The 25,548-nt window shown below is 40.4% G+C and overlaps 1 protein-coding gene across 1 annotated transcript; it reads left to right on the forward strand.

The window, feature by feature from the left end:
* Positions 1-17,962: 17,962 nt before the first annotated feature.
* Positions 17,963-24,846, forward strand: LOC102073534 (parvalbumin, thymic). The gene is given in 7 exon segments (XM_005487361.3): positions 17,963-17,991; positions 17,993-18,038; positions 18,040-18,074; positions 19,752-19,819; positions 20,600-20,732; positions 20,954-21,063; positions 22,346-24,846. Coding segments are annotated over 7 exon segments (447 nt in total). The 3' UTR covers positions 22,372-24,846.
* The last annotated feature ends 702 nt before the right edge of the window (positions 24,847-25,548 follow it).

Consider the following 25,548-nt stretch of genomic DNA (forward strand, 5'->3'; position numbering starts at 1 on the left):
CCTGTCAACAGTGTTGAAAAAGATTAGCTTAAACTGGAATCAGTGCAGACTGGCTATTAAAGCAATTACAGAATTAGCAGTCTTAGGGAGAGATAAAAAGAACATGAACTTCTTCAGTGTGACAGTGAAGGAACAATATGCAAGTCTTTTATAAATAGATCTTATGATAAATAGAGTGGGAAAAGAACTAAGTTAAAGGTTAACATGACTGTGAGATAAAATTGTTATAATCTGATCAACAAAATGTTTAGACTGAAAACTACAGAAAACTCCTCTAGCTATTGAAGGAGAGCACACTCTTGCACGGTGTTTCAAAGAGAGAATAAGGGCAAAGAACCTAAGCAATCTTAACATGGAACTTGGTAATCTGACAGAAGACTTTCACGACTAAGAAAATGAGTCTGTGGGCAATCAGTATTTGGGATATACCAAGAGAGGCTTGAAAGAAGGCTTGATCTCTCTTGTTCTGTATTTCTTGTGTGTGGATCCCATGCTTCACCACAGAGTTTTCTGATTCCCAAAGTGTTTCACCAGCAGGGGAGCAGCAGGCTCCTCTCAGCACATCCTCATTGCTGCACAAGTTAGTTTCTGGGATTTTTTCACATTTCTCTGAAATACTGGGCCTTTGCCAGTTATTCAACTTCACCTCCAAAAAATTACATCTGCCTGGGAAGTGCAGAGTACATTGGATGACACATAGCCAAATGATGTATTTCTCCTCCCAGGCAGCTGGGATTTGCACCTGGCTGCCCTGATGTGCAGAAGGATTTGTGTAGGTGTGTAGATGGACCAACTCCTCCTCTCCAGACCCCTTCTGCAGCACTGGAGCACCTGCTAGTGCAGTGTGGTTCTCCCTTTTCAAACATAATGCACTCTATTCCATTGCCCAAACTAATCATTGGATAACATTTTATTCTGTACAATCTTGTTGCAGAATTTTCATTTCTCAGGTGCCTGTTTTTGCATTCTCGCTTATATTGGTATAAATCTGGAGTAACTTTCCTGTAGGCTGGCCCCTGCTAACTGAAATTAAACACAGGATTAAATACTCTTTACCTCCTAAGACTTCTATTCAGCATCAGCTGCCCAGTCCCCATTCCCTGAGTTATTGATTCTGCTCTTTTATCACAGTTTGGAATGTGATAAAGCTGTGACGCTGCGGAAGTTCAAGGACACATTTCTGCACCTGCTAAGGGTGATTCCCTGAAATACTGCAGGGTGTATGTCTGCATTATTCCTTTCTCTACAGTTATCATCTTCCCCACCCTGTGTTATGAGGAAAGCCAGAGTAGTTACATAACATGTTCTCAACAGGAAGCCAAATAATTGCTAATGCGTGTTTGTTTTATTTGTTTCCATGTCAAGCTGGAAAAAAAGCTCATATCCCACTGTGAACTACCTGGCCAAATGTAATTCTTTCTTTTATGTCTGAGGAATACTACAACATCTCAAACATTTGTGGAAAGAGTATTAGTAACAGCAGCAACAACACGTGCCATGGTTTGATCTCACTCTGTTATGTTGCTTTTCAGCCCCTTCCCAATGATATCATAATCTGACTCTGGGGCTCTCACACATTCTGCCTGGGTTTTCCACCACATTAAATAATTTCTTATTTTTCTGGAGTTTTGAACATGAAATTTGTATGAATAATTCTGATTTAATCACAAAATCCTGTGTAAGTTGTAGCCTGTCAGAGTAAGGGGATTTTTGCTCTTAGAATAAGCACAATTCCAATAAGCCCTGCCTGTGCACTTAGACACTCCTGTGTCCCAGTGGATATGACACTGCAGGATATTTCAAATCCCCAAGAACTGCTTTGTTTGAAATGGGGTTCTTCATTGATTTGAGGATCCAATGTTTGTCTACACAATAGAAGGCATACATAAGGTTTAGCATGGGCGATGTGATTCAGGTACTGATGCCAATGGGAGCTTTTCACAGCTTGATGAGAGAACCAGGACCTTAGGGAAAAATCTTTCTGGAAAGCTGAACCTCCACGGCGGAGAAATGCTCTAGGAAAGATCACAGTGGGTTGGAGGATCATGTACAAGACACTCTGACAGGATGGAAAGGGTCTGGGTTATGTCAGAGCAGCTCTGTGCTCACCTGAGGGAGCCAGAGGAGTCACAGACAGAGGGGACACAAAACAGCAGAGCAGCTGGAAGGGGCAGCCCCGGAAGCTTCCTTGACCTTGCTGCTGATATTTTGTTCCTTGTTTTTTGCGCTGCAGAGCAGAATTTAGTGTCCTATCAATAAATCCTCATATCCATCCTCCTGGCTGACTCAGCAGTGTAAGAGGGGCAGCTTTTTCCATAAAATATTTTCAAATAATTTTAGAAGCTCAATTTTTTTTTTACCTGATGACGACCTCAGCTGCTCTGTGCCGCTCGCATGCAGAGCCCGGCGGCTGCCGAGTGTTCTGTGGGAAGGCAGAGCCCAGCACCTGATCCCGCTGCCTGATCCTGCTGCTTCCCGGCCCCGAGGGACCCCCAACCATCCTCCCTTCCCAAAAACCCCGCGGCCCCAGCACGGCAGACACGAGGTGGCGCTCAGCAGCCTCCCTGCGCGGGGAGCGGGGCGCTCCGACTGCGGGAACGCTGTGTTCCTAAAGGCGGGATGGGAGCTGGGCATTCCCAACGGCGGGATGGGAGCTGGGCATTCCCAACATCGGGATGGAAGATGGGCATTCCCAACACCGGGATGGGAGATGGGCATTCCCAGCACAAGGATGTGGAATTGTGCATTCCCATCTGTGTAAACTGTGCATTCCCAGCACCAGGATATGGAACTGGGCATTCCCAATGGCAGGATGCAGGGCTGGCCATTCCAAAGCGATGCAGAACTAGGCTGGGGACAGGCCAGAGGCCAGGAGCCAAGCTGGGTAAGGGCTGCACACTCTTAGCCCTTGAACAAGTGTTTCCTACATCAATGCAAATCCTCCACGACTAAAGGCTTTAGGTTTTATAAAGTCTTATGAAATGTAACAAATATATTAAGGAAACAGAGCAAGAGAAGGAAAATTCGGGGAGGCAAGAGACATCTTAACACACTGATGTCAATCCTGCCAGAGCCTGTAAGTCAGTGTTTGCAGGCTACCAGCCTTGTCCTGCTCTTCCTGCCAGGCTCGGACAACAGCAGCTGAAAGGAGAAAGACAAAATCACCTCCACCATGTACTACAGAGCAACATCTTGCTCACCTTTTCACTCTCATTATTTTTCTGTCTTTTGGTCATTCTCCGCTCCCTGCCTATTTATTTCTCTTCAGTTTCCATTCCCTGCTTTGTCTGTATTGTCTCTCAGAAAGCACAAAGGAAGAGGACTCAACAAGCCAAGCCCTGACAAGTCCAATACTTTCATCTCCCCATCCTTGCCACCATGACTGCACCAGAGCCCCACTTCTGAGTGCAATTCATGGGTCACCTGTCCTTCCCTGCAGTCTGAAAAGCAGCCTTTTCTTGAAGGAGACTGATCATAGTGAAACATTCTCCCAGAACAGTTCTTTATTATGATAATTCCTCTGTTACTTCTCTTTGTCCTGTACAAGCAGGTCAGGCCATGTGTGTTTCAGTCACACACTCATGTCCACATGCATCACATGCAACACGTGCTACCTGTGCTGGTACCAGCTGGGCGAGATGAGGTATCTGTATTTATTTATATTGTACTTCATCTTGGAACAGGTGGTCTCCCTGATTTCTTGGCATCACCAGCATGTGTGAGGCCCATTCTTTCATGCACTGACGTTTATGGCTGCTATAGATGTATGACTTATCCCTGGGTAATGCCAACTAAATCAAAATTATGTTTATGCATAAAAACTGCTTTATTTTTTCAGGCATCCAGCTTTAGTGCAAGCGGTTCAAAAATGCTTTCCCATCTTTTCTCCTTAATACCTTGTCAAAATTTGATTAGTGCATTATCCCTTCTATTCTAGCAGGACCAGCCTTTAAGCAACAGAATTCACTCTTCTTTTCCATCCCATTCTTATGACATTTCCTCTTAGGCAAATCTTGCCTGCTCCAAGAAAAATAATCTAATCTGCAAGGACTGGCTGTCAAGTATGTGCAGAATTCAATGAGTTTACACACAGTTAGCACAGACTAGCTCCATGCTTGTTGACTGCTGCATACCCAGAATGTGTCATGGAGTGCAAGGTGCTTGTTTGGGATTAATAACAATGCACTGCTCTGCATCACCCTCCAGGAGCCCCACAGCAGCACCAAAGCCATTACAAAGCCTTGGATGGCACTGTGCCCCTCAGCCTTGATGACAAGTTTTAGCCACTGCTGAATAGCTCAGCTGAGCTGGAGGAGACAGTGTTCATCCTTCTGCTTTGGTTTTAGTTAGAGCAATTGCCCAGCTTGATCCCTCTCCTGCTGCATCAATGACTTCCAGCATACAGCACTCCTTGGACCATTGTAAGAGCAGAATACTCCACAGCTGACTGCTCCAACAGCACAGTTTAAGTTACACCTCACTCAAAAGAGAAATAGTATGCATCTAAAAAAAAACAACAAAAAAAGCCATGGGAAGACCTCAGCTCCCACCCTGCTGCTTCAGTCCCTTGGGAATAAATCATGAACCTTTAAACACCATTCAGAGATCACAGAGATGAACTCCCACATTCATGATGACTTACCATCTTTTGAGTTGTCTTTCTGTCAATCCAAACAATCCAAGTGATTAATAAATCCCAGCAGTTTCACAAAGGCCTGCTGAACTCTCAAAGGTCAGAGCTGTCTCTCACAGTGGGGAAGATGTGCTCGCTCTGCCACTGCTAATTCAGCCTTGGGAGGTGTGTAAGCCAGCCACAAACAGCTACTGCTAATTACAATTAAGCTCCAGATCTTCACCTACCACAGATAAATCTGCAATGTGTTTGTATGTTTGTGTCTTATTTGAAAGAGTCACAGAGTGAAAAACCAAAGTGCAGGGTTGCTGACTGGCTGATTAGCAGCAGCCCAAATCTGAGTGATCTTTACCCACATTTTTACACCAGCTTAGTCTGCAACATTACTTAAAACATTCCCCACTCCTGACACTAATCTGACTTATTTACATACTTATTCTTGCACTGCTTCAAATCCTGCTACAAGATCTACCTCCCAGAAACTGGATGTGGATTTGGAAAAAACAATATAAACCCAGAACCAAACATTCTAGAATTGAACTTCCCCCTCCACCTTTCACACAAATACTATTATTCTATGCCATATACCAGTACCTGTTGGGGTGCTGTGTGAAAACCAGAATGCTTTACATTTCTTACTTTTCTTAAAAAAGGCAAAACAGAGAAATTATTCTTTGATTACTCTGTCTCATGCTTGAGGGTTGCTTTAAAGGTAATTTATTTATTTAAAATATAATTTCCTTTAAACACTACAGGCTTTTTTTTATGAGTCTTTCCTGTTACATAGTTCACAGAAAGTCACATATCAGGTTTTCCTGGTGAAACAGGCTGAAAGAACAAAATCAATACCACAGGTGGAGATTTTAAAAATAATTGTTGATCCTGTAGCAACCAATATATTTAATTAGCAGCAGAAAAGCAATGACTGGCCTTTTCTTTAGAAAGGCAGCACCTTGTCCCATCTCCTGGACAGAAGGTGGCTGGCCAGGATGTTGGGTTTTGCAGCCAGACCACCCCAGGCAGTCACACAGTGAAGTTCAAGGGGAGAGGATTTGGTGTGCAGGGCTGTGACAAGAAGGTAGCAGAGTTCAGACCTAACCCTGGCTCCAGCATGGATTTGTGAGGTGGAATTTTGAGCTTTATCCCCAGCCAAGAGGCCTCTCTCCCAGCCTTGCCCACAGTTTCCCTGGTGGCCCTGCTGGGGTCACGCCAGTGCAGGCCGAGGATGGAGGGTTAATGAAGCCCAGTGTCAGCACCAGGATCTGGTGTCTGCACCCAAGAATGAGTCATTTTAAAAGAATGTAGGTATCAAAATGCAGGCACTTCTCCAGCTACATACAAGTTAGACTATCTGTTTCTTGCTGATACAAATTTTCACACACTAGGGGGGAAAAGTGCTGGTTTCATGCATCACTTTGCACTGGATTGTGTCCAGTTGCTTTACTTATCATTATGCAACTGAACCCAGGGCAATTCAACACCCAAGACAAAATTAGAAATACATAAACATATTTGCTGCTCTTTGCTCTCCATAACAAAATTTGTTTCTCTCCCCAGCCCAAGATGAACTGCACAGAACAAAATGAAGTACAGAAGAAATCCCCACTATTTTATTTTTCTGAATTGAGTACTTTGCCATTTATTATTGGCTTGCAGAGCAGATCAGATGGGACTATTTCACTTTAAAATAAAATACCATCTTGATAGCTGGGAAAATTCATGCATGGACCAAATCTACCATAAGGCAGCCCTTAATCAGGCAGAAGCTGAGACTTTGTCAATATAGGGATAAGCAAAGACTCATGACCAATGTAACTGAAATTCCATTTCTACTAAACTAAAGAACTTACAGAAAAGCTAAAATATAAACCAAACCAAACCAAAACCACCCTGACAACAAAACCAACTAGCCTGTATTCCACTACAATTTTTCATGTCCAGAAATCATAGATAGTAACTGTGGAGTTCACACAAACCTTTCAGCCATCAAAGAGATTAGCCAAGTTTTGCTTATGGGGAAACAGCATCTTAAGTGATGGAAACAGCATCTTTGTGATACATTTACACTGAGTAGGATCTGATTCCTGGAATCATCTGTCCTGCAATTGAGCAGTTTGTAGCATAAGAATCTGTTCAACGTACACTGAGACAGTATCAACAATATTCCCTTGAAGCTTTGACCTCTTCCTTTGGCACTTTTTTAAAGACAAAGCCTGTCACTTAAAGGCCTGTGGCAAACTGGCACAAAGCACACAATAAATATCAGCTGTCCAGGGAGGCTCAACATCCACCTCAGAATTAGAATTCAGATAGTGCATCCAGGGTTTTGCATTTCTCTCTCTGAAAAGCAGAAACAATTTCCATACACAGGCAGGGGTTCCCTGGAGGCAGAACTGCAGAGGTGCAGGAGTGGGCCCAGTCCTGCTGATCCTGCCAGGGCTCCTGAACTCAGCCATGAGAACAATTCAGCCAAATAAATGCCTGCTGCCGTTCCTGGCCATCCTGCAGCCATTGCTGCCTGAGGAGGGCTGGTTCCTCCTTCTAGTGACAATTACCTTCTTTTTTGAAATGTTGAAATGTTCCTCTTTTGACTGGGAAGTAAATTTAAGAATATGGCTGATAATGACCACATCACTTGAAGAGAAACTTCCATGTGTTTTGACAATGGTCACAAAGTATACTAAGATGGCTTTAACCATGATGAGGTACAGAATGAAAAATTTACAGATCTTGGTAAAAACAAGGACACTACTTAATTTTCAGTAGTAGAGAAACAAATCTCTCAATTTCAATTAATTCTAATGGCCCACATCTTCTGTAGCTATCACTTCCACCTTGTTAAGCAATTTCCAAATGTTAATTATAACATAATTTTGATGGGAAACATGGCTTATTGTGGTCCAGATCATGTTGGCACTCAACTAAATGGGAATTTTTCCATTGACCTCAATGGAAACAGGAAGTCTCATACAGTAGGCATTTATAAATTTCAGATATTTGTCCCCATAATTTATAAATGATGATGTTGCTTTCAAGAATAAGTCTTACTCCACTCCCAGTAGAAATCCATGGAATTTCTTTCTTTTGGACCCAGGAACATTGCGTTTTCTGTGTATTGTATTTATTTCTGTCAGGGAACGTTAATTTCATTCCGCAATCTGCTCTTCAGACAACAGAGGAACGACAGCAGCAGCCTCTGTGTCCACCCTCAGCAGCCACAGGGATGTGACTGTGCTGGGTGAGGAGAAGGACACAGGGACATGGCTGAGCCCACACGGACTGTGGGGCTACCCAGGATCACAAGTGCTGAGATTTCTACTTCATTCATTTGCTCAGAAAATCTCCTTATCAGAGAGACTCCTCAATGCAGAATAAAACCACCAGAGCAATTCTCTGAGCATCCTCTTTTATAAAGCTATAAATACAAAAATCATAAAGTAAAGTCTGATGCGCCACACACATACAGAGCCTGTCTTCCCATGCACAGGGAAAAAATTATCTTTATTTGCTTTTCATTCTTATAAAACCTTTGAGTTTCTCAGCATTGGTATTGTGGCCTCTTAACTTTTTATTTATATTTAAATCCTCCCAGCTGAAGAACTTAAGACAAACAATCTTTTGTATTTGAAAGGTTTTATAAGAATGAAAAGCAAAAGAAAGTAATATAAATAGGAGCACATAATAAATTTCAGTGTTGTCATATTTAGTGGTGCAATAAAAACCCCTATTATATATGCACTTTACCCTAATCAAAACACATTGAGAGATTGATTCCACAATCTGTATTCATTAAATTCCCAATCACTCCTTACCAGAGCTTTATTTAGAAATTTGCCAAGACTCGTTTCCTACAACTTCACAGCTGTAGAATTTACAATCCAATTCACCACTAAGCAAATGTTGCCTGCAGAAATGTCAGATAATACAAAATATCTCAGAAAGATCTGGAAAGTGCTCTGTGCTCCCCAGAACAGAAATAGCCTTTACCACCAAGGAAAGATTCCTGTCACATATAATTATAATATTAATTGCAAATATTTAGAAGTCAATAAAATACAGGCAGTATATTTGTGTGGGGAGGGAAGCTAATTATCAGTGTTAAGAAGAGTCATTTTGCCCAGGTTTTCCACTGTACCAGGAGTTCCACTATGATATTTACAGACAGATTTGTAAAACTCAGCATTTGGTCTGCAGCTCCTTCCTAACTCTAGAAGTCTAATGTTATCAGTGAGATAAAGGCAGAAATAGCTCTGTGCACAGATGTGCTCTAGGCAACATCAGAAAATATGTCCCTTCTCTCAAGCTTGTCAAGACTGCACGTTTTCCCTTGCATGAAAAGGAAATCCAAGGCTGCATTTTTAGCAGCACTATAGAGAAAAGACACTAAGTCCTTGAGAGTTAAAAATTGGATGCATTTTAAAAACCCATCTTCCATGTATTTACCTCAAAAACATATCTCTTTCCCTAAACAGGCACAATCTGATAAAATTTGAAACCAGTGTGTGGGATGTGATCAACAGAAGCTAGAGAGAATTTGGGTTCTGGGGACTCTTTTGGGTATGGAGGCTGAGTGTATTCCCCAAACACAGAACTCAGTGTTTTTGTTAAATATAGCCCTAAACTCTCACTGTGCTTGAAAATATGTGTCAGCTTTATCTGCATTGACCAGTCTGTAATTTTACACCCTGTCAGTGATCTGAAAAAACAGTCTTAGCACAAACTAGGCTGAGAGCCTGTGCTTTTAGAAAACCCTGGGGCTAGAGTAAAATTCGTGGTCTTTTTCAATTTTGTACTGTTGCTTTTGTGCCAAGATCACACCACGAGGCTTGTGAGCAGCAGCACAAGCACAGGTTCTTGCTGCAGGATTATTCAGCTTTGCTCAGTTATGAGCACAGTGGGAGGAACAGACATGAACCTTAGAAACTAGAATTTAGGGGGAAAAAAGCATCTAAGGGTCATATTACATATACTTCATGATTTTGGTGGACTTTCCCACCAAGAAGGAACTATCAAGCTTCTTTTTTCTTTTGTTTTCTACTGAATAGTTATTAATGAATTGCACTACTAGCAGCAAAAACAAAGAATATTCAATACATCATCCTTTACTTCTGAGTTTTCTAATACTGATGCCAATATCCCTTAAACTAAATGCTCTGCCATATTCAGGTAAACAAGTCTCTTATTCACTAAGTCTGCAAGGTTCTCTTAAGAATGGTGCTAAAACCATCATGGGGATCTTGGGTAGCCTGAGACACAGGATATCTGATCTAGCAGCTCCTTAGTTGGAATTTCCTTAGTAGCTGAAACAGTAGAGGACAAGCTGAATTATCAGATTCATCGGAAAACTTAAAATGTTCTAAATTAAATGATGGTTAAACACATTGATTTTCCTTTGCTAGGTTGGAGTGAATGGAAAGAAAGATCATTTTGAAAAGTATTGTTTGAGTTGAATTAATTTGATTGTAAATTGACTTAACAATAGCTTTTGTATGTCAAGCCTTTTTCACCTAAACACCCTTCAAAATAATCAGGAAAGAGACTACAGAGAAATCTCATGTTTGTTGCTTTAATTGTTAACATTTCTCATCTATAATTCTATGGTTTTTTAATCTCTTCCATCTGCTCCACATGTGCTCAGCATTCCCTGGACACAAACAGTTTAGTAACTATATCAGCTCCATTCTGTATTTCTCACATCAAGCCATGTCATGCCAAGCAAGCATGGGATACTCAGCCTTGCTCCTGCTGCTTGTGGCAGGGTTGTAAATCTGTTGTAGGACCAGACCCACGGGCACTGCTCACACTTGGGACAATGTCAGATCCCCTCAGGGAACAAATGGCTGCTCCATTGCAGTGGGGCTTACCCAGATTACTTTAATTAAGCCAGAAAAATCTCAAGCTCTGCCCAGCCATGAGACAGTGTCTCCAGACAGATTTTGCTCTCTTGGCAAAGCTGAATTTCAGGCTGTTTTCCTCTGCAGAGGCTCAGCTGAGCGTGCTGTGCAGTGCTGGCTCCTCACTGCCCAGGGACAGCTGAGCCCTCCTGAGCCATGGCCTTCAACTGGGCTTCCTGGAGAACCTGAGCTAACACAAACCAAAGCACCACGGCCTCATTCCCAGGTCTGTCCTCTCAAATCCCACCTCTCTGGCAATGTCCCTACACAGACTGCAGTCTCCAGGAGGTTTATAGATTTTTTTTTTTTTACCTTTAAAGATTGCACCTTTATTTTCCATTTTACTAATTGTGTTTGTTTCTCTAAGAGCAGCCTTGCTATTTTTGCCATTGTTGTTGTTTATGCAGTTTTCCTTGAAAAACTCTAAGGGGTTGCTACAGAACTGGCAGAATTAGGACACCAAGATACAAGTGCTGCCTGATTATCAGATTGTGTTTTTTATACTTCTAGTTTTAAAACTGGGTGAAATCCAATTCCACTCAATCAAAGGAAATCCTCCTCTTGGAAGATGACCTGCTGGCCATTTCAGCAGAAGAGAAGTTTACATGTTTTCCTTTTGTTAATAACACTGAGCAGTCCATATGCTTGGGGCTTAATAGAAATGTACTCTGCAAATAAGTATAATTCAGATTATGGATTATGTCCAAGCAAATGTCCCAGAGCAGTGGGTCACACTGAGTCACTGCCCTCAGACCCAGCAGAGTCACTGCCCAGAAACTCCCAGGACTGCCTCCATCAAAATGGAATAAATTGACAAAGACCAGGCTGGTCATTTCAGTCGTTTGCATCCATAAAGGCACTGACTTTTAGAGATTTTATAGAGAACTTCTTATAGAGGTTTTAATTTAAGAGTGGTGGCCTTATGCATCAATTTCAACAAGGCTTAGAACAACTTTCAAACCTTATTTCAATGGATGCTTCTCTATCCATTTTGTAATACCTACATCTTTAATAGAAAAATCTGCTTGTTCACCAAATATTCATGAATGTTAAACCATGCCTAACTTTGTACTTTTCTCCAAAGCATGACTTGAATTCTTCTACCAGTTCTAATAATGCATACTCTTTAATTCCTATGCCAAAAAAATCCATCATTCATAACCAGAAGCATTCATAATTTAAATGACTGTCTCTGCTGTTGATGGCACCATCAATTACAGGCTTAGGTGATGGGGAAGATCTGCACTGATTAACATGCATTTTTCAACATCACTGCTTAGGAAGGTTTTATATAGCTGTAACTTTCAGGAAGTAGCTGGGATCTGGTATTCTGAAATTACCTTGCCATGGTATTCTGAGATAACAGCTTCGGAGCATTTCTTAGTAAAGGCTTCACATTTCATTTAAGAATCAAATTTCAGTAACATCACATTGGCCACAGAAGTAATTAACTTTCCAGAAAAAATTCTACGTGACAAATTTTGCCCAGAACTACAGCTTGTACAGCCCAGCTCAGCATGGAGTAGGACACAGAATACATTTGCAAAATGTTCTTACTTCTCAAATTCAGCAAAGTTCTTAGGCATTTATTGTCCTTATCAGCTTCTTTCATCCACCTCTACTCAGAAAAGAACAAGCCAAGATGGAGAATTTGGGAATCAGCAAGACACCTTCTGCTCTCGCCATCTGGATTTTTAAATATGGATGTTGCTGTATGGTATACCAAATGCAAAAGTCAAATAAAATAATAAGTGAAATCCTTCAAAAATTGTGAGTGCTCTCAGAGAATCAAAAGTGCATCAAGCACTTCCCCATTTACCTCCTCCTGTGTGAGCAGGAGCTCAAGCTCAATTCCTCTGCAGTTCAAGGGCATTTTCTGTTGTAACAATGAACCAGGCACAGCCAGGCTGAATTCCTGTTCCAAGGGAGACAGGCCTCCTGCTCTAGAGATTCACCTGGCCTTTTCTAGCCTTTTTCTCATTAAGCTTCCTGTTTAGTCAAATTCCTTTTTAAATGTATCCTTTTTAGCAAGGTGCAGTCATTACTATAATTCAGCTCAGATGAAAGCCATTACAATTCAAGGAAAGACTGTTAAGTGAATTTATAACTTGAATACAATAAATTTAATTTTTCATTCAGAGCAAGAGACTTGAAGTAATTTACTTTACACCTGACTGCAACAATTTGCCGATGAAATCCACAGTGAATATAATGTGGTTTGTTCATAAATGGAAAAGAAGAACTTGCATTTGCTGTATGGGTTGTCCTATGCTATACAATAAGGCTTGAAATCACTGGATTATCTGGACACTGATATCACTCAGGAACTACAGCACAAATGCAGCACTGTATGGGAAGAACAATGCCTGCTTCTGTCTTTTCATCCCACTGATCCTTCAAATATTTGAACAGTGGAATCACTTCATTGATGCACCATTTGGTTAAACCAGGGCTTAGCTCTCAAATGCTCAATGGATTCTTGTTTGTAGAGACTTGATGCTTTCATATCCGATGCTGTTATGTCTCTAGTACCCATTTCCATATTCATTCAGCTTACTTCTCTATAGTCCTCATTCTAATTATTGTCAGTGCTGTTGGCAACGTCTAATGAGGGATGAAGAAATGTTTCTGAGTTCCTGGGTCCGGGTGCTGTGCCCTGGAGCCACGAACTCCACATTTGGATAACACCCAAACACACACCAGCCCCTTATCGTGCTCTAATTTGCATAGAAAAGCAGCCCAGCACCCCAGACAAGTCCTGACCATTTCCCCATCTCAGCAAATGGAGGAGGAGGGAATTAAGTCACACCTCACTGGGCACCTTTAAGTCAGATTGGAGCTCAGCTTTATGCACAGAGAAAACATCTCTGAGTCAGCATCTGGGATTTTGAAACCTGTGTATCCCTGCAAAATATATATATATATATATATATATATACACACCTCCTTGAAAAGCAATTCTGCCAAAAGAATCAAAGGCCCTGCTTTATTCAGCACTGTGGATACCAGATCAGCAAAGCACAGATAGTGACCCAGTTTGACTCGGTTCTTACTTGGTGCTCCTGCAGTTACACAAGCCAAGGAGCTGTTTCTGTTTATAGTGGGACCTGTTGTTTACACACTGGGATAAGGACTCTACAAGAACATACAGACAGGCTGAAAAACATCTGAGTTCATTTCAAACACATCTATATTTGAGAGCTTGCTGCAACTGAGGATTATTTATAGTGCTTATAAACCATAGTCATGGAGCAGGACTGCACCAGGCTACGTAGTGTAAACACACAGAGTAAAGTTACAACTCCTGTAACAAGGATGGGGAGGGATTTTACCACACGGGATTTGAAGAACACAGCTCAAGAACAGAATATGGTAGATGAAATATTGAATAGAAGTTCTGTTTTCAGCATATGTCTTTGCTTCCAGCTTAGCTAGAGAAGATTGCAAGAATTGGTTTTATTTTCCACACAAAACCCATTATATTCCTACACACACCTTGTTATTGCCATTTCTGTTTGGACACTTTCAAAAATAATAAGCTTTTTGCTTCAGAATTAAGGCAAGAAAATTTATTCTATTTTTTTACACTTACTGCAGGTAATTTAAACCTAGGGATGGAGTAATCTGGAGGTTAGGTATCTTGTCTGTTTATGAATGATTGTATCAGATTTAACAGACCCAAAACTCTACCATTTCAGAAATCAGACTATGAGAATTTCTTTCTTTAAAAAAAGGCCTTTTTCTTTCTGTACCACTGAATGAACATTTTTAGAAAGAAACAGAAATGGAAGTGAACTGGAAAGGTTAAATTCAGGAATAAAAGTTTTGAACTACAGCTTCAGAAATCACACAGAATTTACATTTGGCCCATATTCCTTTCAAATGTTGGAATCAGGACTGAAATTCCCATTTCAGATATGGAGGACCACAAATTGTCTGATTTATGTAAACAATCTACTTGGCTTAAAAATTATGTTTTCTGCACTTTGGAAAAATATTACTGAAAAAGTTTTGTACATTAACATTTTACAGGGCGCCAGGAATTGAAAAGCTGCATTGTAAATTTTTAGCACCTCTGAAAATCTACCTCAGAGGCTGAACCCACATGACATTAGAATGATAGCTGGTGAAAAATAAATTACTTAAAGTTTGTGATTCATTCAAGTTTGCAAGAATAAACCAGATGTTATTTGGTGTATTTCCCACATACAGCCTCCTCCCTCATAGCAATCCTTCCAGCATTTTCCTTTATTCAGTATTTTATGGGGGGGGAGTAGTTATGAGGTGTCTATCGATAGTAGGTTAAGTAATAAAACCTAAAACCCCTCACAGATATTCCCAGATCTCTCCAGGAGTTACATTCCTCAAATGACTGGAGCATGATGCATTAATATAATTACACTAAATTACATCTACACAGCTTCTTTCATCTCATAGATTCCCCAAGCAAATTACAAGCTGAATGAATATTCCACTCTCACTGCTCACAAGCCATTTAACAATAGGTTACACACATTTTGTCAGGTGATTCCTGTTCCCTGACTCGTGACCATGGATACCCCTATCAGAGGCATTCATCTCATCCATCTGAAAATTATCTCAGGCATGTAAGAGGCACTAAATCACATTTATTTAAATTAAAGCAGGCACTCACACAACTCTTGTTGCTCTCTTGCACACAATTCATATTAGCACTCAAAGTAGAATGACAGGAATAGATTATAGAGCAATCACAGAACTTATGATGACTTAAAATACAGCTTTTCAAACTGGGGAGGTAGCTTCAGCTTCAGATGCTAAAAGAATTAAGGTTAAAAATTGGAAGAATAGAACAATTCCATGCCTCCAGAAGGAAGAGCCTTGAGCAAAGAGAAATGCTCAAGCCCAAGGGTTTAAAACTGCTTTTAGTGGCAGCCTGACAGGCTGAAAGGAATATCTTTTCCTTACTTTTTCATACTTCCTCTGTTCTTCCCCTGTGAAGCTGGATGGCAGCTGCAAAGTTCCTAACAGTATTTGATTTAAGAAAGCAAAAGTGACTAGACAGATGTGTATGCAATCTCTAATTTAAGGCTTGAAAAGAAAATGGTTGTTGGAGGCTGGTTGTAAATAGTTACATGATCCCCGTGCATTTCATCAGTGCACATGTTCTGGGTCTCTAGTGCCTCCAATCTTACTGCAAAAGTGACTCCAAAACTTGCTGGAGTCTGAATACAGCTGAACAGACCAGAGCCATAAATCATTTGACTGCATGCTTTACCCTTAAAATCGTAGGGCACAAAAGAAATTACCTTGTCAAAGCCTCTTAGAAAACAGAGCACACTTTTAAAGACTGCATCCTTATGTGCTTCACATAAAGTTCAAACTAATGGCAACAGCCCACAGGCATTAAGAGAAATAACAGCAATCAATGCTATTTTTAAAGGGAAGAGTGGGGGCGAGGGGTTAACATATGTGGAATTAGCTCTGGGCAAAATGAGAAGCCATTGCATCTAAAATCAAATGCATTCTCTGAAATAGACACCAGGGACCAAATTCCCGTGCAGACTCCTGCAGTCCAAGAGTTTCAGCAGAATTTGGCCTTCCTCTTAACTTAGCTTCATTAGGTCATTTCATGCCATCAGTTTTTATGTTGGACACCCTACGTACTGCACATCAGTTGTTGGCACTATGTAAACAATTTTCCAAATTGGAGGGGGAGGAAAGGGTGGTGTGTGTAAAAGGGAGAGGAATTTTTTCCCATTTAGAATAAAAATGATTTCTAAGAAGAGTTCATGGCAGAAAGTGGTATTTGTACCCTTCTACCAGATGTCACCACTGACAACAAGAGCCAGTATTAAATATCTCTCCATCAAATTCTTCTTGAAATTTTTCAGTGCCAGCTGGTCAAGAACCCATTCAAAAAACAGGGAAAGCTGAAATCTTCCACAGCCATTCTTAGCCAACAAACAAATGATCTTCTCTGCAAAACAATTATCTGTGGAGGACAGACTTGCAGAATATTTAATAAGAAAAAAAAACTTGTAGCAGTAATTTTTCTTACATTTATATATTGCAAATTAAATAGCACCTCCTCCACAGAGAGGATCTTTGCAATGGTCTTTTGTTGCCTTTTGATCAGCTGCTGCCGTTGCTGGGTGCACTAAGGTTCAGTAGGTACTCTCCATTTGTCACTTTTCTGTCTGGCACCCTGATTTATTAGTGACTGGCTTCAGTGACTGGTTAAGTTTGTCTTCCATCTTAGAGGGAAATGCTTTGGAAAAAAGATGCCTTGGTGCTCTCTCTGACATTAGGACAGTCTCTGCACCGCCACCTCTTACTGTGCCACCACCTCAAGCTGTGATGCCACTTGCACTGTCATCCCTTGCCATCCCTTAATCCTGGCCATAATGACACCTTGTGCTGTCATCCATATGACTTGTCTTTCACTGTTCTGCTACCTCAAGGCACAAGTGAGATCCAAGCTGACAGGCTCCTCACCCAGCTAGGCTACAACGTTCGTGGAAGAAAATTGAGATGATCAGATAATATCCATGAAAAAAGTAACTAGCACAAAGGAACAGGGGGAAACAGCACTGGCCAAACAATTCTAGAAAATAATCACTCCTCTGAAAGGGATTCTAGACAGGCTGAAAAGGGAAAAGATACTCTTCAGAAATTGCTACAGCGATGATGTTGCTATTGAAATTTTCCTCTCTATTCTGAAAGCAAAGATCGATCTTTCATGTAGGGCTCAGGGGCTTTTGTCTCAGAGACAGCTGGGCAGATCACAACCCCTTTACTTCATACATACCCAACTAAACAGGTTGTCAGAATCTTGCAGAATTGTAAGATTTTCTCTGGAAACAGAGCAGATGAAATACCCTCCCCCAACCAACTGTTCTGATGGATTGACATAATATTATTTTACCTCCTATAGCAACAAATTCACTGTGTGGTTTTTTTTCCAAACAACAACAGATCAGATATTCTGGAGATAACATGGCTATTATTTTCCCTGATTGGTTTGCTATGCAAACAATACCTGAGCAGTTAAAAGGATACTTTTAATTTTTTTCTTTTTGTTTAGTGCTCCAATGATGAAATTCTATCACAGAGAGTGTCTACAGGTAAGATAACAAGTTATTGCTTTTAAATAGTCATTAAAGACACTTCTTCAGTAGTTATTGTGCTTCATTTCATCTGACTCTTCAGATCAAGCATATCAGATAGTGGGGACTTTTGTCTTGCCCTACATCACATGAAGAAGCTGGTGTTTTCTGCTTAAATCAGAGGAAATTTGACATGACTGTTCTTTTTGCCTATCTGGCCACTTATCCTGTTTCGTTTGCAAATATCATATGTATTCTCTTGAGATAAAAATAGTGCAAGATGATTAGTTAGGCAAGTTCATTTGACACCATTCCCCCTTCGTGACGCTGAAATCTAAAATCTGTATATGGTATACAACTTAAAGTATATATATGCAAGCTCAGCTCTGCTGGAGACACACTGCAAGTACCTTCCTCCCAACCTGACTGCTTCCTTACCCAGTCAAGAAGACCACAAAGGTAAGCTGATTACATCTTCTGCTTTCAAAGAAACACAAAAGCAAAATTAAAGAATCTATACTTATTTCAGCTTCCAGGATGCTGTATCTTTACAAGCTAACATAGAATAGAATCAGAATTTGGATCAGAGGATGGAACAGGCAGGAATGATGTCCCGTGACAAAAATGCTGTGATTTTTAGGTTATCTTTCAACTCTTCCCCTTTTTAATCCTGTTGGCAGTGAGAATTAGGTGAACGGATGAGCTCAAAGTTACATTGCCTAATGCTGAGAGGGGGAAGTATTTTGCACAAGAACCCACTGGGACAAAGTAATTCAGTAGTAAAAGAGAAGTAACCCAGCTGCCTGAGCTGGGGAAGGATCCATTGCCATCAGTGGGAACGTATGCCATCACTTTCTTAACCATTTCAGAGATATTCAGAAAGGAATTAAAATGATTGACAATTTCTTCTGCTGCAAACCAACAGGTAGAGAGGCAGCCATTTCATATTTTAGAGAAAGTTTAAACCTGTGTTTAGATCTCAAACCAGTGCACAGACTACAAATGGGTATCACTAGTTGATTCCTTCTCAGTCCGTGCTTAGACAGGAAGAATGATGTTGCTGAAGACCACTTAGGGATTAATGAAAATATATTTCTATTCTCTCCTGGCTTTCAAGAAGCACTTTTCTATGCCTTAGTCCCCTTTCACTAAAATGAATCAAGAGTAACGTTGCAAGTTTTAAACTGTAACCTGTCTGCACTGGTGTGTGCAGTTTACTAAAGTCTAACTGCATCAACACATTAAAAATTGATTAGAAATTTAGGCATTATAGCATTTTGTTAAGTGATACACATTGCACCAACAAACTCTTGCAGCTGTTGGTGGCTGAATGGGACAGAGTATTTTTCTCACATGAAAAGCCGCTGTGTCAGAAGAAAACACCTCCTCCACTCTACTAAGAATGAATATTAAGTCATGATACTTCTGTTCTAAAGACAACAGTCTACTGAAATGCCAAAATCTGGGCAAAAATATGGTTTATTATAACTTATATGGAATGCAAAAAGAAAATTACCTCAGAAAATACTGGCAAAAACCTTTTTTACAAAGCTCTCATGAAATGTAGTATTTCAGTGATGCAGTAGCCCAACAAGACACATTTATCATTGCAACTAAACAGGAGAGGAACTTACCCTCCAAATTTACATGAGTAAAATTACTATTACTAATTCTACACTAATATTTTCATTCTTTGTGAAAATCACTACATCTGTTGATAATAACACTAGATTTTTCACATTCCAATTACTCCAGGTACAGTTCTAGGGGACATACCAGCCCTACCTCTTATGTGTGCTGTAAATACACTCTGGGTTTTACTGAGCAATAATCCACCTCCAGGAAAACCCACACAGAAGCCATGAAGTTGTGTGGGGCTGGACACCCTGGATGTGCTCTCCCAGTGCAGCAGATCCTCCGGAGCCCCACGCTCCCGCGTGCAGAATTCCTCCCTCATTCCCAGCTTTCAGTGGAGGCACCTGCTCCAGACATCTGTTACAGCCTGCTCCACTTGCCATCAGATGAATAATGTCTCCCCTATCACACACTGTCACTGCAGAACTTCAAATAGAGCCATGAAAGTAGGACAGAAGTCATTTTAATGACTAAGTAGCTCACATTTAATTTATTTTACAGTTCAACAATGGCCATCACTGACATCCTCTCTGCTAAAGATATTGAATCTGCTCTCTCCAGCTGCCAGGGTAAGGAATGGTTGCTCTGCAGACAGAAGATGCATATCATTTTTATGTCTTAAGATGACATGCCTATCATTTTCCCCTCAGATTCCTTCCCTGTGAGATCTCTTTCTAAGCTGCATTACAGTATAGTCCCTTAAATTCAAAAGGTCTCACAAGTGGTGAACAGCAATTAAATGACCACCATTTCAGTTAGGGCTGCCTTCACACTAAGCTGTCAGTGTCTAAACCTGTTAAAGACTTAAATTTAAAGTTGGCCTTGTCCTTCAAAATTTCAGAAAAAGCCTCAGCTCGCAGAATGAGAGTGTCATTTGTGAAGCAATTATCAGTCTCACTTCTCTTAAGAACTGTTCAGTAAGACCGAGCCAATTTTCCAAATACTCAAAGATCTGGTTTGTCTGTGAATTACTTACTCTTCTATCAAATTCTTCACCTAAGTAAGAACTCTGTGAAAATTAATGAAGAATTACAGGAGTTGTTTGTAAGTCACAGCAGCACCTTCTCAATATTTATTATTAATTGCATGTGACACATTGCATAAATCCTGATTTAGCAGAATGTGCACTGTAGCAGAAAACTTCAAACTGGCTGAAAGGAAACATGACCACGGGCACAGAGTGATTAAAAAGGGAAATTATTACCCACTGCATCTTCTCTTTTGCTACACCAGGGAACAAGAGAAAGAGAGCAGGCTGATGCTTTAAAAAAGACATACATATTCACAAGGAATACACACAGTAGTAGCAACTTCAAAGGAGAATATTTAACAACTTCTGTTTCTTCCAGCTGATGATTCTTTCAACTACAAGTCTTTCTTCTCCATGGTTGGTTTATCCAGCAAAACTCCTGATCAGATAAAGAAAGTTTTTGGAATCCTTGATCAGGACAAGAGTGGTTTCATTGAAGAGGAGGAGCTGCAGTAAGTACTGTTCAGCTGCTCTATTTCTTTAAACAACAAACAAAAACCTTAGAACTTATTTGGTGTCCTTGAAGAAACCCTTGATGTTATTTTAAAAATAAAACACAAATTCTGGTAGTTTCTTGAATCTGTGTGGAATCATTCAGATAATAAGAGCAGACATTACCTTATGGGACGTTTCAGAGAGGAAAACTCAAGCACAGCACCCTGTTATATTTCAGGCTGTTCCTGAAGAATTTCTCCTCAAACGCCAGAGCCCTCACCTCGGCAGAGACCAAGGCTTTCCTGGCTGCAGGGGACACCGATGGTGATGGCAAAATTGGAGTGGAAGGTAAGACTGGAAAATTGATAAACTTTGTGGTTTAAAATGCACACATTTCAGGCTGCATTTAAACTGGGGCATGCAGAATTCACACGAGTACTTTGGCCTGATACTTTCTGCCACAATTTTTGTATGAGCAAATACTATTTTATTTTCATAGCTTTATTCCCATTTGATCTCTGTCGTAGCAACAGAATATTTAAGCCCAGTGTAAAGTCTGGTCTTCCAATCAATGATAAGAGCTTTGGGGTTAATCCTGCAGTGTTTCTGACCCATAGACTCAATGTGTCAGATTCTTAAAAGATTCAGAACACCTGAAAGTCTCCGATTTTCTATTACAGCAGTAGATGTTCTGCACTTCTGGCCATACAATATTTCCATTTTTAAACACATGTCTGACTAAAAAAACTGATTTCTTTGTCTCCTCTCAAACATTGGCCTCTATTACTGGGTGCTTAATGCACTAATGTAAAATATGACTGGTATTGTTTCTCGAGGCTGCAACTGCAGCAGTGCAGCACAGGATTTTCTGCTGGAAAATTATCTGATAAGTTAACATGTCACTGGGCAGTTTCCTCTGAGAAACTCAATCAAATTCCTGAAGAAAACCTCACAGGGATGATGTGAACTAGTCAGGATATTTCTTTTAGAAACTGCAGCACAGAAAAATAGGACATTATGCATCATGTATTAGAGATGAAGTCACTGAAAACAGGGCTGTCTCAGCTGAACTAGGACAGGTGGCAATAACTCCAACAGACACACGTGCTAATCTTAGCCAGATTTGGGAGGAGAGAGAGATCCACTGTTGGAGGAATTTGCTTTAGCAGCAGCTTTAGCAGCTTCTGTTTATGAGCCCCAAATAGGGCATTGTATTTTGCAGATCTTGGCCCTTAACCATTGAATCTCCCATTCTGGAATTACTTCACTACAGATATTTTCTATTTGGAATAATAAAAACTCTCACTGAGAGCTACAGGCTCCTCTTCCTTGGCTATTATCAGAGTTTGTAATGGGGTAAAGATAGTTTACCTTTAAGTCAGGATTTCCCACAAATACAAATTTACAGACACACTCCTCCTCCCTGCACTTACTCTTTTTAAGGAGTGAAAAATCTGTTACGCCCCCAGAATCTCAGTTTAGCAGTAGCTTGTGCAGTGTTATAATAACTTTGGGAGCCCTCCATGCCTAGGAGTTTTAGTCATTTCTATCTATCTATCTTTTTAAAGATGTCAAGAAACTACTTTCAACAAGTTTTATTCCCTGCTTTTTTCACTTTCTTCCTTGACAGAATTCCAGTCTCTGGTGAAGGCATAAACAGCATTAGACCAAAGGCAACCTTGGACTGACTCTGCCAATTACCTCGTCCAGCAAGCACTTCGCACTCAGCATGTGTTTGTACATTTTTATATTGTTTCAGGCATTAACAGTTCCCCACACATGAAGCTCACACACCGGATTGCTGAGAAACCTTGCAATGTTTTGGTCACATGGCATTGTTACATTTCCATTGTAAAGAAGGCACTTTGTGATTTTCCACCACTGATAATGTTGATATTGTGGCTGGGAGAGGGGAGAAGACAATTAAAAAATCAACTAAACAAAAAGACCCTCGGGAGAAAAAGCTGCTTTTAAAAATTTTATTTAGGTTCTCCATCCTCACGCTTGAGCATGCTGACTCACCAGACACAGTTTTGATGATCTTAAACCATATCATATCTTCTCAGGCTTAATTGTACTGATTTAATTGAGGTTTATTTCTGTTTAATTCTCTGATACTTGAGGAAAAGCAATGCTGAAAAGATAGCTAAAAATAATTCATATTAAGTCCCAACCCTGAGAATACGAGAAAAAATTAAGACATTTCAGAGGAGTTCACCCCTAGCTCGAAGCACAGAATAAGTTTGTGGGTAATTTTCCAAAATAAAGAGGTAGACCACAGCATAATCGTATCACCAGAAAGTGTTTATGGCCTAAAATGTGTCTCTCCCTTAAGAAGATTTATCGTTCATGAAATCTAAGGCAGCTGTGAGATAGAGGAGAAGGGTCTAATCCTACTCTGACACTGTCACAAGTCATGGTCCCCTGACAACCTGGGCCACAGGCCTGGAGGTTTTTCCATGAATCATGAGCCTGTTGCTTATTGTCTCTTAAAATGGACAAAACAATAATATTTGCCTCATCTGTGAATTTCTGCATTTCCTATGGATGAAACTACAGCCAATCTTGCTGTTTGGTTATCCTAAAGCTCTTACATTGTTAAATAATGGCCATTACTCAGGTCTTTCATTTATTATATGAATTATTATCTATATGTTCCATAATATCAGCAGTTTTCTTCAGTCTGAAAACTAAGAACTCATCTGCCCTTGAGAAGTGTCTTCAGGATTTAGAGTTGATTATAGCATTGTCTTCATTTAAGGACAAAGTAAATACTGTTCATGGCTAAATGCAGATGTCAGCAGGCTGAGTAGATGTTGTGCATCTCTGGCTGAGTGTGTCAGAAATTTCCCCACCCTGAATTTGCTGTTTCCTTCCCCATGTCCCATGCTGTGGCTCCAGCTCACAAGCAGACTGTAGTTTTATTGCTCTTCCCTAAAACTGAATGATAATTATGATTTGGCAGCTGTTTTGAAGAAGAGCAGAAACAAAGCCTTTGGAACTTTTATGTAACAGCCAGTGTTGGCATTTCCATGAATTGCAAGATGATTATGTGAGGCAAGCACAGCTCCCTCATTCCCAGGCATGTAAGAGAATCGGTCGACCGATTTAAGATGGTAAATGCAAAAGAGGAATACTAGCAATCAGACTCACTGAAGCCTTGGCAGAATTATAATGAATATAAATCCTAATTCTATCCCCACTGCCTTTGATGTTAAATCTGGGCTTAAATTGTAGCTGCTGTTAATTGCAGCACTGAAATATTTTGCATAATGATGAGACTCTGGTTCTTTTTTACCTTAATTATTTCCCTGTTGAAGAAAAGACCTGGGGCAACCCAGATCTGCTGCATTACCCAGACGTAATATATACATTGGCACTCCACACTGCTGATCACTAAACTATCCTTCACTGTATGAGCAGATGGCACATGCAGCACCAGAGGTGACAGACCTGACACTGCATTCCTTGCACCTCTGAGACTCTCATGTGGAATGCAAGAAATGCAAGACTGCTCAGTGGCCCATCCTGTATTCCAGAGATGCTGAACAACTGCACATCACTGCCTGGTGCTGCCACAGGGGAATGAAACACTCTCAAGAGTCAGGAAATCCTTGTGTGTGCTGCAACTTCACCTATGCTTACAAGAAAATCCATTCTTCTTAAATAGTGGCAAGAAGATGTGTTTTAAATCTTATTAAAATTATCCAGCCATTTCATTTGAAGGACTTATAATAAAAATCCAAGAAGTCCCCAATTAAAAAAAAAAAAGCCCATAGGCTTCAGCATAAATACCACCTACTCTCTATTAAAGCTTCTTTTGGCATTAGGATCCACATTTTAACCAAATTAGAAAAGAACATTTTTCAACTAAAGGAAACAAATTCAAAAAATGTGATGTTTTCTGGCAAGGTTCATTTTAATTAACTTAAGTCAGTGGCAGCTTTCAGTTTCTTATGGAACATCATGGAGTGTTCTGTGAATTTGACAATGCAATCATGCTAGAGAAAAACTTCAATTGCAGGATGTCCGTGTGAATGCCAACTGAAGTACCAAAGAGACACATGGTTGGTATCACAATGTTACCGTAATTAAGGTACAGAACCAGAGAGTAATTCCTGATGGAAAGGTCTGGAGGTCTCTGGTCCAGTCACTCCCTCAGAAGGGAGGGATGGAAGGACTAAGATGAGTTTGAGTATCATCAGGGATACAGGTTCTATAACCTCCCTGGTCATCTGATAAATAAGGATTAAATTCTCTGCATCAAGCTGCTATGAATGAATTAAATAAATAAAACACTGCTGAGTACACAGTTAAAAACTAAAATTCTGTTAGAAATGGTTTATGCTACATCAAATCAGAAAGAATCTAGCAACCCCTGGTATTTTCACATTGATCACCTGCTCTCATGTCTAGAGTAGGACCATCCTACTCACTATAGTAATACTCAGTATAAAACTGCTTCACAGTTCCCAGCATAAAGGAAACATGGTTTGTATGTTTTACCTTCACTTAAGGCAATTAAAGAGCAACCCAAATTGTGAGTGGTAGATCTGAACTCCACTAGGACTGTGATTTCTCAGACACTTCAGTCCCTTGCTCACCCTGTGGGAGCAGTTTAATCTCTAATCCTCCCTATACTTCTTATGAAATAAAGATGTGCCATGATCCCTTTAAGCAGGAACAAAGCACAAAGAAATCTACAGTCCTACATGAGTTCCTGGAAAAAGGATACAGAGGGCCAGGGTCACGATCCCAAACCCACCCTAGTGCTCCAGCCACTGAATTCACTATCTCTCTTAAACCAAAATTTGGGGTTGCCCTGAAAGAGGA

This window comes from Zonotrichia albicollis, chromosome 16 (assembly GCF_047830755.1).
Source record: "Zonotrichia albicollis isolate bZonAlb1 chromosome 16, bZonAlb1.hap1, whole genome shotgun sequence".
NCBI classification, from domain to species: Eukaryota; Metazoa; Chordata; class Aves; order Passeriformes; family Passerellidae; genus Zonotrichia; species Zonotrichia albicollis.